Raw genomic sequence first — 16968 nt, 5'->3', positions numbered from 1 at the left:
AGAGTACAACAGTACCATCAGCTCAGTCCCACGGAACTCAAGGGCTGTGCTCCAAGGATCTCCCACACCTGGGAGTGGGTGTTCAGCCCAGCAGGTAAGCTGTCCGTGTCCCATATCGGAGTGCCCGGATTAATTCCTGAGTCGGCTCCCCGCCGTGCAGACCCTGGGGAGCAGCAGTGGCTTCCTACCACCCACGAGAGACCTGGATGCATTCCCCACTCCTGGCTTCAGCCTCTGCCATCTGTGGGCGTGTGGGGAGTGAACCTGCCAATGGCGGGAGGGGGTGGGTGGCGGGGGAGCTCTCTCTCCCTCTTTTTCAAACAAATAAAAAATTTATAATAAATGAAAACCTAGAAATCTCCAAAACCTTTGAAACCTAATTTTCTAATTCCCAGACTTGTTGGTAAGTCAAGATAGGTCCACTTTTAAAAAATTAAACAGAATTTCTTTAAAGCCACAGTCAACTCAGTTTTATAATGGGAGGGGTAAGAACATGGAGTCGACTGCTGGGCTGTAGGAAGTACAGGTGAGACCAACAGACACCAGGTCCCCTGTCCAGCAGAGGCCTCTGATCAGGAAGAACATGGCTCAGTGACGCCAAGGCTGGCAATCACAACAAACCCCACAGCTCCCCAAGGTGAACACAGAGTTCCCAGCACAGCAGAACGTGCCGCGAGGGCACACGCCACCTCCGGGGCGGCACCCAGTGCCTCCAGCGCTCCCCAAAAGCGGCTCCTTTGCAAAGGCCTGCCAGTGTGGGAGCAGCCACTGACGACACAGCATTGAGACACAGCGATGGGACCTGCCAGGCTCACTCTGCAGAGCAAGGGTCAACTCCGCATCCGGCAAACGCAAACTAAAACAAGGGCGGCCGCTCCCAGTGCCTGTGACTCCACCAAGTCTGGGAGACAACGAAAAACAGGATTCCTCGCAGCAGGACAGCGGGCGCCACTCCCACATGCACAACTGGGAGACCGTGCTCCGAGGCCGCTGGCCCCACTGTGCGTGGGACACTCTGGCCGCCCTGGCCCAGCAGTCACTCCGAGGCCGCCGGCCCCACTGTGCGTGGGACACTCTGGCCGCCCTGGCCCAGCAGTCACTCCGAGGCTGCCGGCCCCACTGTGCGTGGGACGCTCTGGCCGCCCTGGCCCAGCAGTCACTCCGAGGCCGCCGGCCCCACTGTGCGTGAGACGCTCTGGCCGCCCTGGCCCAGCAGTCACTCCGAGGCCGCAGGTCCCACTGTGTGTGTGACGCTCTGGCCGCCCTGGCCACCAAAGTGGAAGGCAGACCCAGGCTGGCCTCCTCGGCCGACAGGCCCTCCCCAGCTACCCTAACGCTGGCCTCTCACGCAGGTCTCAGCTCAAATGCAGTTTCAGCCATGCCTCGACTCCAGCCTAAATTATTTTTTAAAGATTTATTTTATTTGAAAGGGAGAGAGGGGAGGGGAGAGAGGGGAGGGAAGAGGAGAGAGGAAGGGAGGGGAGGGAAGGGGAGAAGGGAGGGGTGGGGAGGAGGGGAGAAGAGAGGAGAAGGGAGGGGAGACAAGAGAGGGAAAGAGATCTTCCATCTCTGGTTTACTCCCCAAATGGCCCTAATGGCTGAGGCTGGGCCAGGCCAAAGTCAAGAGACTGGAACTCCATCCGTATCTCCCACATGGGTGGCAGGGTTCCAAGTATCTGGGTCATCAGCCACTTTTGCAGGTGCATTAGCAGGGAGCTGGATCCGAAGTGGAGCAGCCAGGAACCAGTGCTCTGATATGGGATGCCAGTATCCCACGTGGCAGCTTAACCACTGAGCTACAATGCTGGCCCCTCCAATCTAAACTGACCATAACTTCCCACTGTCAACTCAATAACCACAGAGTACACAGGGTTTTTCTTCAGGGTACTTGCTACTGTGTGAAATAATCTCCCTCTCACTGGTTTACCTGTTTCATAGGACCATCTCCGCTGGAGAACTTAAGGTCTACAGGGCAGGACTTCGTAGACAGCGTTAAGAACAGGGGTAGGTAAGCACCAAGTCCTTAAAAACCACCTGTTCAATGAACACACTCCAGACAGCAGGCACGGCAAAAGTTGGTATGAGAACATGGCTCAGACAGCGCCATGCACGTCACCTGGTCGGGCCGTGCGAGACAGGCCCGTGTGGTCGGCTAGGACCTTCGCTTCACACACCAGGAAGCTGCGGCTCGCAGAGGTTCACAGCTCACCGCCAGGCACTCTGCCGGCAGGCGGCAGTGCTGGCACAGGAACTCCGATCTCCCTGACTCCTGCCGTGCAGGACTGGCCGTGCTGGGGGAGGACAAGGCCTACCCAGGCACTGGGAACAGAGATGAAAACCTGAACCATGGCCTCTGCCCACTCAGCATGCTCCACTTCTGGGAGGACCCAGACACACCAGGGCCTCCCAAGGCTGCACGCTCTCCCAGGGCAGGGACGCGTGCTCTCCCACATGAGCCTTGCTCCAGGCCACTTCCCCAGGTGAGTGGCGGCCTGGCCGTCCCAAGAAGCACGCCTGAAAGCTCAGATTCACACAGCCTGCCCTTCCGCCTTCCTAACACCACTCATTACACCTCTGTCACCTCCTTCCACGTGCCCCGCTCCCACGGTGGGCCGCTAATTGCAATCTTTGGCATCTCTAGTTTCCTAGAGCTTCTGCCTTCGCTGTTCAGCTTTTTTTTTTTTTTTTTTTTTTTTTTTGACAGGCAGAGTGGACAGTGAGAGAGAGAGACAGAGAGAAAGGTCTTCCTTTGCCGTTGGTTCACCCTCCAATGGCCAACCTGGCTGGCGCGCTGTGGCCGGTGCACCGCACTGATCCGAAGGCAGGGGCCAGGTGCTTCTCCTGGTCTCCCATGGGGTGCAGGGCCCAAACACTTGGGCCATCCTCCACTGCACTCCCAGGCCACAGCAGAGAGCTGGCCTGGAAGAGGGGCGACCGGGACAGAATCCGGCGCCCCAACCGGGACTAGAACCCGGTGCGCCGGCGCCGCAGGCGGAGATTAGCCTAGTGAGCTGCGGCGCCGGCCTCGACAGCAGCTCCTACACTGCAACAGGAAGTGACTCCAGACTGGCTCTGTGCGCACTTCTCCACGGCAGAGACCTGGGATGTGCACTGACCAGCACTCTGTTTCTACAGCTCTGACTGTCGCAGAGCCGGCAGGGAAAGGTGCGCCTTCCTCACGGGACAAAGCTTTAGCTTACATCAGCTGTATCTTTCTCATTTCAGACTGTTTCTGGTAAGCTTTTAGAATAAAGTCACAATGCAAAATGTTGACACAATATTTCTTATTTTGGTAGGGATATCATTCCTAATTTATTTTTCAAGTAGTGTAATATTTTACAATCAAACGTACTAACCACGTATTTGTTTCTGTTTAAAGCTACATGGAGGCAGCAGGTAGCACCTGCAACTCTGGCACCCCACGTGAGAGCACTGGTTCAAGTCCCAGCTGCTCCACTTCCACAGCAGCTCCCTGCGAATGCGCCTGGGAAAGCAGCAGCAGATGGCCCCACCCAGGACGGAGACCCAGAGGGAGTTTCCGGTTCCTGGTCCAGTTACGGCTGTGAGGGCCCTTTCGGGAGTGCACCAGTAGACAGGAGATCTCTCTCTCTCACACCCCCTCTCTGTCATTCTGTCTTGCAAATAAACAAAATCTTTAAAAATTTAAATAACTGAAGATAGATACATGATATAGGAAATAATTAAAAAAAAAAAAAAAAAAAAAAGCTCCCAGTACCTTTTAAAAAGTTTACACTCTACCAGAGGACATAATGCCTGACTGTTCTACTCAGGTATGGTACAGTGGCACACATTCTTCTAACGTTCTGCCAGCCACCTTGTTAACAAGTACACTTTGCTTTTCTGCAGTATTAACAGTTCTGCAATGATAATGCTCAATGTGGTACGCATTAGTCCTAGCAGTGAAGATCAGTTAAGGGGCCGGCGCTGTGGCGTTGCAGGTAAAAGCTGCCGCCTCCAGCGTCGGCATCCCATATGGGTGCCGGTTCAAGTACTGGTTGCTCCACTTCCGATCCAGCTCTCTGCTACGGCCAGGGAAAGCAGTAGAAGATGGCCTGAGTCCTTGGGCCCCTGCACCCACACGGGAGACCTGGAAGAAGCTCCTGGCTCCTGGCTTCGGATCAGCACAGCTCCAGCTGTTGTGGCCAACTAGGGAGTGAACCAGCAAATAGAAGACCTCTTTCTCTCCCTCTGCTTCTCCTTCCTTCTCTGTCTGTGTAACTCTTTCAAATAAATAAATAAAATAAATCTTAAAAAATAAAAATTATACCTGTTAGTACACCTGGGGTTTGAATTGCAGCTTGCTCTCGATTCCAGCTTCCTGTTGGAATCACCACACCTGGGTGGCAGCACATGCTGGCTTACACACTTGAGTTCCTGCCACCCTTTAAACCCTGATTGTGGCCTGGCCCAACTCCAGGGGTGAACCAATGGATGGGAAAACTCCCTCTTTCAAATAAATAAATATATTTTTAAAAAACATAGTAGGGGCCGGTGCTGTGGTTCAGCGGGTTAATACCCTGGCCTGAAGCACCGGCATCCCATATGGGTGCTGGTTTGAGACCCAGCTGCTCCACTTCCAATCCAGCTCCCTGCTAAGGAACCTGGGAAAGCAGTAGAAGATGGCCCAAGTCCTTGGGACCCTGCACCCGTGTGGGAGATCCAGAAGAAGCTCCTGGCTCCTGGCTTCGGATCGGCGCAGCTCTGGCCATTGCAGCCAATTGGGGAGTGAACCAGCAGATGGAAGACCTCTCTCTCTCTCTCTCTCTGCCTCTCCTCTCTCTGTGTAACTGACTTTCAAATCAATAAATAAATCTTTAAAAAAAGCATAGTAATTGACAACTAATAACCTAAGGTAACTCTAAAGCCTCTTGAGAAGTCAGACACTTAAGTCTAACCAGGAAATCTGACAAGGATTATTCTCAGCTACCATGTACTGCGTTTCACAAGCTGTTCTCAAGATAATACCGTAAGTACTTCTCGGCCCCACGGGCTCTAAAAAGACAGGGAGGGCAACTGGACAGGCCAGCAGGAGGGTCACCTGAATCACCCAGGCTAATGAACAGCCATCTCCTAAGTTGACCAGAGTCAAGAAGAGGCAAGAAGCACTTTGTAAAAACCCTTAGAAACAAAACTGGTCTGTGCCTCCTGCCTTTCACTACACCCTCATGGATAGACACACGGGGCGGCCGGGGTGACCTGGCTCCCCACACAGCTGTCACCCAATCGATGTCAACCTCGTCCTCCTGGGAGAGGGCGCACCGCCCATTCTACCCAGCAGTTAAATCACCAGCCATCAGTCACACAACACCAACACCACAGGCGCCAAGCTGAGCACTCCATTCCCTGCACCCAGCCCCTGGGGCACCAGACGATTTCAGAGGTCACGTGGGAGCTTGAGAAGAGACATTCGGCAGAAGCGGTCTTCACGCACAAGCTGCGCCTTCTTGAGCCAAGTCACCGCCTGCTCTGCACCTTGGACTCCTCAGCAGCAAACACGGAAACATCAAGCATACGGTTTCCGACACCTGCACACGTGCTGTATGGTGATGCTGACCGTCAGACACACGTGCTGTGAGGATGGTGACGCTGACCGTCAGACACACGTGCTGTGAGGATGGTGACGCTGACCGTCAGACACACGTGCTGTGAGTACTGTGATGCTGTCAGACACACGTGCTGTGAGTATGGTGACGCTGGCAGACACACGTGCTGTGAATATGGTGACGCGGACTTGTCAGACACACGTGCTGAGTACTGTGATGCTGTCAGACACTCGTGCTGTGAGTACGGTGATGCTGACTGTCAGACACACGTGCTGTGAGTACGGTGATGCTGACTGTCAGACACATGTGTTCTGAGATTGCGACACTATCAGACAGATGTGTTCTGAGTATTGCCAACACTGTCAGACACACATGTTGTGATTATTGACACTATCAAACACACGTGTTGTATTACAACACTGTCACACACAAGTGTTCTGAGTACAACACTGTCACACATGTTATGAGTATTGTGACACTGTCAGACACGCATGTTGTGAGTACTCCAACACTGTCAGACACCTGAGTATTGCAACGCTGTCAGACACACGTGTTGTGAGTATTGCAACATGGTCACACACACAAGTGTTCTGAGTACTACAACACTGTCACACATGTTATGAGTATTGTGACACTGTCAGACACACATGTTGTGAGTACTGCAACACTGTCAGACACATGAGTATTGCAACAGTCAGACACATGTGTTGAGTACTGACACTATCAGACACACGTGTTATGAGTATTGCAACACTGTCGCACACACGTGTTGAGTATTGCGACACTGTCACATGTGAGTATTGTGACATTGTCCCACACGTCAGTACTGTGACTATCACACACGTGTTGTGAATACTGCGACACTGTCAGACACATGTGTCATGAGTATTGTGACACTGTCCCACACATGTTGTAAGTACTGTGACTATCAGACACACGTGTTGTAAGTATTGCGACACTGTCCCACACGTGTTGTGAGTATTGTGATGCTGCCAGACACATGTGTTGTGAGTACCACAACACTGCCACACATACGGGTTGTACTGAAACACTGTCAGACACACTCAGTGTTGTGAAGATCGTAGGCATGAGCATGGCCAACACTGACTGAGAGCTCGTCCAAGCAGTACTCGGGACACTGGTGCCCAGGAAGGCAGGAGGACGAAGGGAAAACCAGGAAGCACGGGTGTCCGCCAAGGAGGGACCCACCGCGAGGCGTGCAGGTCATCGTCCTCCAGGTGTCTGTATCCAAGGCCCCTTCCCCCACAAGTACAATGGTGGGGCAGCACGCTCTCCCCCACGATCTGCCTCAGGGAATCTGAAAGCTCTCTCTACCATCATCACATGCTGGCAGATAAGGACAAAGTCCAAGTCGAGATGGCTCAGTACTGCAACACTGACTTGTGATGCCTTTTAAAGCCACAGCACACCCGGGCTTCCCAGTACCTAGGTCCTCACTGCATTCCGTGTTGCTCCCCTGGGCCTTTGGGAAATGAGCCCCAGCTCCTGACACAGGCCAGAACGGAAGTTAAGTGTCACTCTGTGACACACATGCCAGGCTGACGACCCAGCCGGCCCAGGACAACACACGGGTCAGAGCCTACACTCCTGCCACACATGACGTGGCTGCAGGTACCTCTGAGAACAGCTCAGCTCCTTAGCACCTCCACAGTGAGAACCAAGTCACAGTGCATGCACCACAGGCCACAGTCCACCACCACTTCAGGACAGGACACCCTGCTGAAGGGTGTACTTAACTCCCCAATTCCTGATCTGGCCACCATTCATCAATTACGCTAAGCACAGCCCTGCGGTCAACAATGGATCCCACAGACAACAGCATGATGCTGTCAGACACACGTGCTGTGAGTATTGTCCTAGGACAATCACACCATCATGCCGACTAAGTCGCCCAACGCCACATCTCCGAATGGATCCCTGGGGCTGGCGTGGACGTCTGCATGAATGTGTTAGAGAAGATCAGCACAGAATACCCCAGGAACACAGTGCGGGAACGGCCAGGAAGGCAGGCTTGGCAAAGAGACCGTGGGAAGAACGTGCTGGAAGCAGCCATCTTGAGAAAGGAAGGAAAGCAACCAGACGGTGCCACAGCAGGAGCAGCACTGTGGGCCGCGGTGAGGGAAACCGACAAGGACTCCGCAGCGCGTCCAGGAAACACAGTCTGACGGCGGGAGCCGTGGGGCCCAGGCTTGCGTTCCCTCCACTGCGGGTTCACCCAGCGGATCTCCCCTCTGAGGCTTACCAAGTGCTGAGAGTCCGGAATGTGTGAGCAGCAGCCATCCCCGGAGATCCGGTCCATACCACACCCCGCCGGGCTCCCAGCTACCCACCCAAGCCGCGGGGCAGAGAGCCCGAGTGACAGCATCGCAAGGGGACGGTTCCCGAGTGCGGGCACCCGGGGAGTCGGCAGGGAAAGCACACTGACCTGTACAGGCAGTCCATATAGTCTGCGCCCTTGCTGTACTCTTCCCAATACCTATGATACATTACAAGCACTTGCTCCTCAGACTCCAGAACTCTCTATATGAAGAGAAAACACTTTTATTCAGAAAGCACTGGTCATTTTCACTGCAAACTACGCAATCATCAGAAACAATGTTCCAAAATAACTTGCATAACACAAGCATCGTAAATTACATTACAGGTCGCGTTTCCATGACTTTTAGGAAGCATGAAGCGCCTGGGGAATACATGTGAGCCTTAGATACGAAAGCAAGCACCCACAACAGAGAATAAATCGTTTTGTTTCCCAAGGCAGAAGGACAAAAGGTGATGGTCTGACGGTGCTCTGGGCTAGAACACAAGCACATGTCTTCCCTCTGGGCGCTTCCTCAGATGTGTGACTCCAGCCAGCCTGCCAGGCGCATCTGTCACTTCCAATCACTCACTTCTGTAAACAGACTCTTTACAGAACTGACCCTTCTAGGTGATCAGAATAAGCTGTTTCGTATTTACTTCATACAAAGTTATTACTTTCTAAACAGGAGAGTCAAGCAAATCTCAGAGGCAGAGAGAAAGAGAGGGAGCTCCCACACACCGCCTCACTCGCCAAATGCCTGCAACAGAGCTGGGAACTCAACCCGGTCTCCTCACGGCTGTCAGCAGTCACAGCTGCCTCCCAGAGTCCGCATGGACAGGAGCTAGACTCACACTCAGGACTCCAAGGTGGGCGGGGCATCCTAGCCAGAGTCTCAGCCACCGGGCCAAACAACTGCCGTTCCCCAGGTATACTTCTGGAGAATTCATTTTCTAAAGGAAATCTAGAAATCTGGTCTCACAACAAAAATACGCTGATATGGGGGTTCTCTTATCATAATTCTTTTATTAGCTGTCCACATGACCTGAAACAAGTCATGACCTCAACTTTTATCTAAATCTCTGATACAGCGTTATGCTTTTAAATTTAGAATTTTAACAACTAAGGCCTAGGATGAGAGAAAGAACTTGTAAGTAGCAACTTCTGCCTATCGGGTTAGTAAATACACTAGAAAGAGCAGTCACTCTCACCAGGCTGGGGAAGAAGGCGACGTTCTCTGGCTACATTAGATAACGAGCCCAGAGAACAACCTGCTAACATATCATCAAAACCAGGGGCTGGGCTGTGGCACAGTGGCTTAAGCGTCTGCCTGCAGTGCTGGCATCCCATATGGGCTCTCCTCTGTGTCCCGGCTGCTCCACTTCCCATCCATCTCCCTGCTAATGCATCCGGGAAAGCAGTAGAAGACGGCCCAAGTGCCTGGGCCCCTGCACCTACATGGGAGACCTGGAGGAAGCTCCTGGCTCCTGCCTTAGGCTTGGCTCAGACCCCAGCTGTTGCAGCCATTTGGAGAGTGAACCAGCAGATGGAAGATCTGTCTTCTCCTTTCTACTCTTTCAAATAAATAAACAGATCTTTAAATTACATATATATATAAAATCAAAAATGATTCAAGAAGCATGCGATCCAGGAATGCCTCATTGAGGCATTTATGCCCTAAGAAATGTGGTTACCTAGCAGGTGTTCACAGAAACAAATCACACAAATCAAGCAGTCTGCATGCCCGGCAGCAAAGGCGTGCCTGAGATGACAGCACCTCCCACAGGAGAACTCACAAAAGTCTGTTTGGTAATGAAGGAAGCAGTTTACAACGTCACTAAAAATAAAAAGCAGGGGCTGGTGCTGTGGTGCAGCGGGTTAAAGCCCTGGCCTAAAGCGCCAGCATCCCATATGGGCGCCGGTTCTAGTCCCGGCTGCTCCTCTTCCGATCCAGCTCTCTGCTGTGGCCTGGGAAAGCCGTGGAAGATGGCCCAAGTCCTCGGGCCCCTGAACCCGTGTGGGAGACCCGGAAGAAGCTCCTGGCTCCTGGCTTTGGATCAGCACAGCTCCAGCTGTTGCAGCCATCTGGGGAGCGAATCAGCAGATGGAAGACCTGTCTCTCTGTCTCTACCTCCCTCTGTAACTCTGTTTTTCAAATAAATAAAATATTTTTAAAAAATTTTAAAAAAGCAGACTTCCAAAGTGAATACTGTGATTTCATTTTCCATCACAAAGCAGAGTGTGGGAGGGGAGAGAGGTGCTGGCCTGGCCTGGCGGCTAAGCTGATAAGGAATCTGTACCCTGTATCAGAGTCTGGGTTGAGTCCTGGCTCAGCTCCCAGTCCCTGCTTCCTGCTCATGTGCATCCTGGGAGGCCACAGCGCTGGCTCGAGGAGCTGGGGCCCTGCCCTCCCACAGGAGAGCGGATGGAGTTCCTGGCTCCTGGCTCAGCCTGGCTCAGCCCAGCCATCGCAGGTGATCTGAGGAGTGAGCCAGAGGACGGGAGCTCTCCTTCTCTGTCTCTCAGAATGAAAAAACATGAAGGCTATACAAAGCAAAACTATGCAAAAGACATATATTAAGTTAAACATACATTAATGTGTACTAACGTAGATACATTTAAATGATGTAAAAATACAGTGATTAATTCTGGAGTTATGTTATAGGTGATGTTTATTTTTTTCCTAACCTATATGCTCTAAATTACATAAAATGGTAATACAATACTTTAGTGGTTAAAAGCAAACTTTCTCCCAATCGAATCAATTTCTCTCTCATAGGTGACACTGCTTCAGCTCTGCTGGCTACGTAACAATTTACTTTATCCTACATAAGTCAACCACTCCCTTTGTTTTGTCACAGGATCTCAGAAAAGATATCGTATACAATTACTGAAGCGTTTAAGCTCTCGTAAACTGCTCACAGTATCATTTGTAAACCACATGATCATACCAGTGTTAAATTCTTAGTTTCAACAACTGTACCACTGTTATGCAAGATGTTGACAAGGTGAAAAGTACAGGAGAACTCTATACTATTTTTGCAACTTTGCTGTAAGCCTAAACTTTTTTGAGATAAAAAGTTCTATACAAGTTACACTGGGGTGGCCACTGTGGCTCAGCTTGGGACACCCATGTGCCATACCAGATAGTCCTTGCTATTCCGCACTGCCAGTCCGGCTTCTTGCTAATGCAACTGGGAGGCAGCAGTGACGGCAAACATACCCGGGCACTGCCACCCACGCGGGAGATCTGGATGGAGCTCCTGGCTCCTGGCTTCAGCCTGGCCCAGCCCTGGCTGCTGCAACCATTTATGGAATGAACCAGAGGATAGAAGATCTCTGCCTTGCTCTTTTTCTCTGCCTTTCAAATATAAATAAATCTTAAAAAGAAAATCAACTAAAATAAAAAACTACAAAATATATAAATGTCTTATATAGTTACCCAAAGCTTACTAGTTTACTACAGAACTTTAAAACTAACTTAAACATTTTAAGACCATTTGAAAGTATCCACTATCAAAACTGCTTTTATGAGCTGATAAATGCACAATCTAGAACACTAAAATGTATACATGATATACAACAAATATACACATTTCCTTTAAATGCTTTTTTGCAATATTTATTTACTTACTTATTTGAAAGGCAGAGTGACGGGGGGCACAAAAGGCGGGAGGAAAGAGAGACAGAGAGAGAGAAGGAGAGGGAGAGAGGGAGAGGGGGAGAGGGGGAGAGGGGGAGATGGGGAGAGGGGGAGAGGGGGAGATGGGGAGAGGGTGAGAGGGAGGGGGAGACGGAGAGGGAGAGGGAGAGGGAGAGGGAGAGGGAGAGGGGGAGAGAGAAAGCATCTTCCACCTGCTAGTTCACTCCCCAAAAGGCCACAATAGCCAGGTCTGGACCAGGCCAAAACCAAGAGCCCAGAACCCCATCCAGGTCTCCCACGTGGGTGCAGGGTCCCAAGCACCTGGGCCGTCTTCCACTGCCTCCCCAGGCACATGAGCAGGGAGCTGGGTCGGAAGCAGAGCGGCCAGGACTCGAACATGCTCTCAGATATGGGCAAGTGGAGGCTTAACTTGCTGCTCCACAACGTGGGCCCCTTAAGGGAAATGTCACGTCACCCTACAGCCTACTGATGCTCTGTGTTGTTTAACAGTGTTTATTCCTGGCCATGTGCAGGGTTACACACTTGATAGAGTATGCTGTTTTACTCCAGTTTACGGATGAACTCAAAGCTGCAACAGCAAACAGAAGGTGGAGTGAAGACTCCAGGCAGGCAGTGAGGTAGGGCACCCAGCTCCTGTCTGCTGCAGAGTTCATGTCTGCATACGTGTCAGGTCCGTGATGCTGCCCCTGACAGGGCAGTCCGTCACTGCTCAGAGACCGCCCTAGCATGCTGTCTGTCACTTCCCTTCTCAACGCTGGGGTCTGGGGAGATTTTACAAGGATATGAGGACACAACATGACAGAGAGATTTACTGAGAGGCGGACTCTAGAGGGAGGGCAGCCTTGGCTGCAGACACCACCCAGAGGCAAGGCACAGCCGGGTTGACTCTGCTCTTTCATTATCGGTTGCGTGACCTCGAGAAAGTAAACTGGGCTCCCTCAGAGAACCTTGTAACACAGTGCTTGCCTCCTAGACCTCAGATACATTTATTAGAAAGTGCACTGAAGAAACAAAACCAAGAGCCTGAACTCGGTCTACGTTCTGGCCCGGGAATCAGTGAACCAGTCAAACAACAACACAGTCACATTGACACCACATGTACTTCACACCTTACCTTGTGCAAATGCCGAACATGATTTTCCAAAAAAACCTTAGTTTCCGTATATAGTCTTTCTCCAAGGGGTTCAGGATAGGCCACACATAAAGCATAGATATCTCTAGTTAAATTATTAAGGTTTTCATCTTCATTGGAGACACAGTTTCAAAACATAATGACATGCAACTCAAGCTTGGCACTAAAAACTGAAAGTCATTTCATTTCTTATGGGTTAGGCTTATCATAGCAATATCATAGTAGCACAACAGTATTATCGTAATATGCATGTTATAATGCTTTTACAGGACAGATGCAGATAACCACGCTAGGAAGCACCGCTGGTATCCATTCACCTTGTCGCTGGGTTACTGGAAGGCACTGTGAGGACGATGGCTCTTCTCTGCGAGGTTAGGATCAGACGGGGTCTAAATGGAAATGAGTGGCCGGGACCCTACAAAGTAAGGCTTTGTGAGGAGAGGCAGAGACGACCAATAAGGACACGGGCAGAGGCGGTCACACCTGGGCAGCTGGCTCCCCTACGTCGCAGGACTGGGGCCGGCCCTTGTATACCAGCACCCCCAGCACCTGTGCTGTCAGGAGCAATAAGCACCAACAGCAGTGGCGGCGTCACTGTGCAAACCAGAACCCAGCTGGCAGCCGGGGGCTTTACCGGCCCAGGAGTCGCCGCCTCACTCGGCCTCTCGGTTCCCTTTTCAAGAGTCCTTGTTTTAATGACTCCTCTCAACACCTTCAAGGGCTAACTTGTGAGCAGGACAGAGAGAGACTTGGGGCCAAGCCAGTTTACGATGTGGGGACCAGACCCAGCACCTGGTCAGAATTCGGGAAAGCGTGTGCTGGCTGGGCTGCCCCGCCTACCACCAAGTGCTCTGCAGGCAACAGCACGTGCGTCCCCACAGCAGTGGCACAGCGGCGGCTTCTCACCAGAGGGTCGCCTTCACCACGGGTCTCCCCCATGACAGCTGCACACAGACCCCGGAGACAGCAGTCGGCCCACACTACGCACGTCACCAGCCCAACGAGGCAGGATGGACTCAAGTGCTGGCACTTAACACAAAGGCCGGACTTGTGCTTACAAACACATTAGGCTGGGGATACAGGCTCCTTACACCTTCTGCAGAAACTGTCCCTACCCTGCCATCGCCCCAGTCCACAGCTAGCTCCCAGGCCCAGGTCTGGGCCCTGACGAGCAGGAGAGAAGCGCTCTGCCCACGTGAGCAGCACCCTTCCCACCAACGCCACTGCCCAGTGCACTTCGTCAAACTTCCCCAGCGCCTGTCGAAATCCTTCTCTGATGTATTTTACATTACAATTATGTGTACTTCCTAAATGCATATGTGTATGCATATGTGTACTTCCTAAATATACTGCTGCATTAAACCAGGAATTCTTTACGCGGCAGGCATTTGGCACAGTGGTTAACACTTCAATACCTGCATTCCCTATCAGAGCCCCAAGTTTGAGTCCTGGCTTACTGCTGACCACAGCTTCCTACAATGCAGACCCTGAGAGACAACAGTGATGGTTCAAGTAGTTGGGTCAGTCCCTGACACCCAGATAGGACACCCAGGTGCGGCTCCAGGCTCCTGGCTTTGGCTTTGCCCAGCCCTGGCTCTTATGGACATTTGGGGAGTGAACCAGTGGAGGGGAGCTCTCTCTCTGCTCTCTTTCAAATGAAGTAAAATTAAATTAAAAAATGTAAAAATATCATCCATGTAGTATAACACCACCATGCCTGATTTTTTTGTAGAAAAAATGTTCAATAAGAAACAAACTATTAAAAATTATTTTTAACCCATTTAAGTAACAATAATGAACACGAATTATCGGAGAACAAGATGTAAGAACTGTTCACCAGCAGTAACATCCTTCATCAAAAGGCTAATCTATATTACAAAGAAAGCAACAACTTGCATGTATCCTAAGAAAGAATGTAACACGTCTCAGGAAATCAACTCTAGAGAAGCTGAGCCTGGTATGACACAGGGAGAGGAGGGGCTTCAAATCCACGTGCTCCTCCAGCTCCTGAAGACAGCCTGGAGCCCCTCTAACTTTCAGTTACAGATTCAAAAAAAAAAAAAAAAAAAAAAAAAGTCCTAATCTTGAAAGCATTGTAAACTATTTATTTATTTATTTATTTATGAGTCAGAGGTCCCACCCACTGATTCACTCCTCCAGTGTCCACACTGGCTGAGACCGGGTCAGGTGGAAGTCAAGAGCTGGGAGTTTCATCCACATCTCCCAGGTGGGCTGCAGGGAACCAAAGACTTGAGCACCACCACTGCCCCGAGGGTCTGCGCTAGTAGGAAGCTGGAACCGGGTATCAAACCCAGACAACTCCAGTGTGGGATGTTTTCATCTCAAGGGCAAACAGCTGCCCCACTACATAACTTACATCTCCACGTTTCTGCTCTGTTCGGCCAGACACTCAGCTGCTCATCAATCTAGCCTGGTGAAGTCGGGCACAGAAGGGTTTAGGCTGCAGAGAGTAAGGGTGCTTCTGGGAAGCAGAGCTCCAGATACTGGAGGGACGGGGCTGCTCACAGAGTCGCACGTGTGCAGGCGTGTGTCAAACGGAGGACGTTACACTCACACTACAACTGGGAAACACTGAACCCAGCCAGATCCACACCAACTCTCCTCAACCAGGGTGGCATCACTGAACACCCACTCCCAGAACTTTCAGCCAACACGATGCCTTCTCCCTGCACTGTACACACACTTTCTAGAATATGCAACGTCCACGGTACCGACGAAGTAAAACGACTCAGTGCCACATTTTAGCTCAGCAGGCTAGTTGTATGGCCACACGTATGACACTGTCACAACTCAGATCTCACAGATGTGAATCCAATCTACCAGGAGTCGCACCTCAGGGCTCGCCTTCTCCACCTGAGGAATGAGGGTCAGGGTGCGGGAGGGACGCAGGTGCGCACGTTCACTTCTGCACCACCCGCTCTCCAGACAAGAAGAATCCACATTCCACCCCAAGTCCTTCAGGTTCACGTTCAACTTATCACAGTTTCTGGGCCCCAGTTCATCAATGTGTCATTTCTCAAGTACTTAAAAGATAATTTTAGGCCGGCGCCGCGGCTCACTTGGCTAATCCTCCGCCTGCGGAGCTGGTACCCCGGGTTCTAGTCCCGGTCAGGGCGCCGGATTCTGTCCCAGTCGCTCCGCTCCTCTTCCAGTCCAGCTCTCTGCTGTGGCCCAGGAAGGCAGTGGAGGATGGCCCAAGTGCTTGGGCCCTGCACCCCATGGGAGACCAGGAGAAGCACCTGGCTCCTGGTTTTGGATCGGCGCAGTGCGCCGGCTGTAGCGGCCATATAGGGGGTGAACCAACGGAAAAAGGAAGACCTTTCTCTCTGTCTCTCTCTCTAACTCTGCCTGTCAAAAAAAAAAAAAAAAAAAAAAAAGATAATTTTGGTGATACCAAAAGATAACATTGGCCAGCAGCAAAGTCATTTATTTTAATCTAAGTTCTCTACTAAAAGGCACTTCCTAAACCACAGCTCAGTTCTGAGTCCAACAGCATGACTCCCACTCCATCGTGGGTCCAGAGTCGGGAGGGTTTCACAATGGGAATAAAACATCATCTCAACATTGAAAATTATCAGAGTAATCAAATCAGGCTTTGACTATAAAAATCAATTTAATAGATTTGCTGACATTTCCAAAGGGAAAAAATGAAAATGCAACACGTGGAAAATGCAGTGTCTACAAAGTCGCCAGTTAGTAAACACGGATACAGTGTCCGAGTACTGAGAAACCCTCAAGTGCGAGTGAGAGCATCGGTGTCGACCCGAGCACCCACGAGCCTGACACGCGCTGAGTCGGGAATCCAGAGACTGCAGAACCTTCTCCAACCTGCACAGCCTGAGGCCTCCCAGAGCAGCCACTCTGCACCTACACAGCTCTGAGTAGAGTGGCCACCCCCTCCCCGCCGTGTGCCTGAGAGACCCCAAGTTCTAACAGAGAACAGTACCAGCCCCTCCCCGACGTGTGCCTGAGAGACCCCAAGTTCTAATAGAGAGCAGTACCAGCCCCTCCCCGACGTGTGCCTGAGACCCCAAGTTCTAATAGAGAACAGTACCAGCCCCTCCCCGCCGTGTGCCTGAGAGACCCCAAGTTCTAATAGAGAACAGTACCAGCCCCTCCCCGCCGTGTGCCTGAGAGACCCCAAGTTCTAACAGAGAACAGTACCAGCCCCCTCCCCGACGTGTGCCTGAGAGACCCCAAGTTCTAATAGAGAGCAGTACCAGCCCCTCCCCGCCGTGTGCCTGAGACCCCAGCGGAGGGGTCAGTCCCG

At 51.5% G+C, this 16968-nt stretch overlaps 1 protein-coding gene across 6 annotated transcripts in view; it reads right to left on the bottom strand.

The window, feature by feature from the left end:
- Positions 1-16968, bottom strand: part of CUL2 (cullin 2) — an 85337-nt gene that overhangs the window by 40785 nt on the left and 27584 nt on the right. For 4 of the 6 annotated variants that reach the window (XM_051833452.2, XM_070056153.1, XM_051833453.2 and 1 more), the window contains 2 exons: positions 12660-12762; positions 8011-8105 (listed from right to left, as the gene is read on the bottom strand). The exons of 1 other annotated variant lie outside the window; for it this stretch is intronic. In XM_051833452.2, coding sequence (XP_051689412.1) covers positions 8011-8105; positions 12660-12762 — 198 coding nt within the window. The remainder of the gene's footprint in view (positions 1-8010; positions 8106-12659; positions 12763-16968) is intronic. One more of the 6 variants, XM_070056154.1, reaches the window with a different exon arrangement.

The sequence above is a fragment of the Oryctolagus cuniculus genome, chromosome 13 (genome assembly GCF_964237555.1).
Source record: "Oryctolagus cuniculus chromosome 13, mOryCun1.1, whole genome shotgun sequence".
Taxonomy (NCBI): domain Eukaryota; kingdom Metazoa; phylum Chordata; class Mammalia; order Lagomorpha; family Leporidae; genus Oryctolagus; species Oryctolagus cuniculus.
This window is presented reverse-complemented; position numbering and strand designations above follow the sequence as displayed.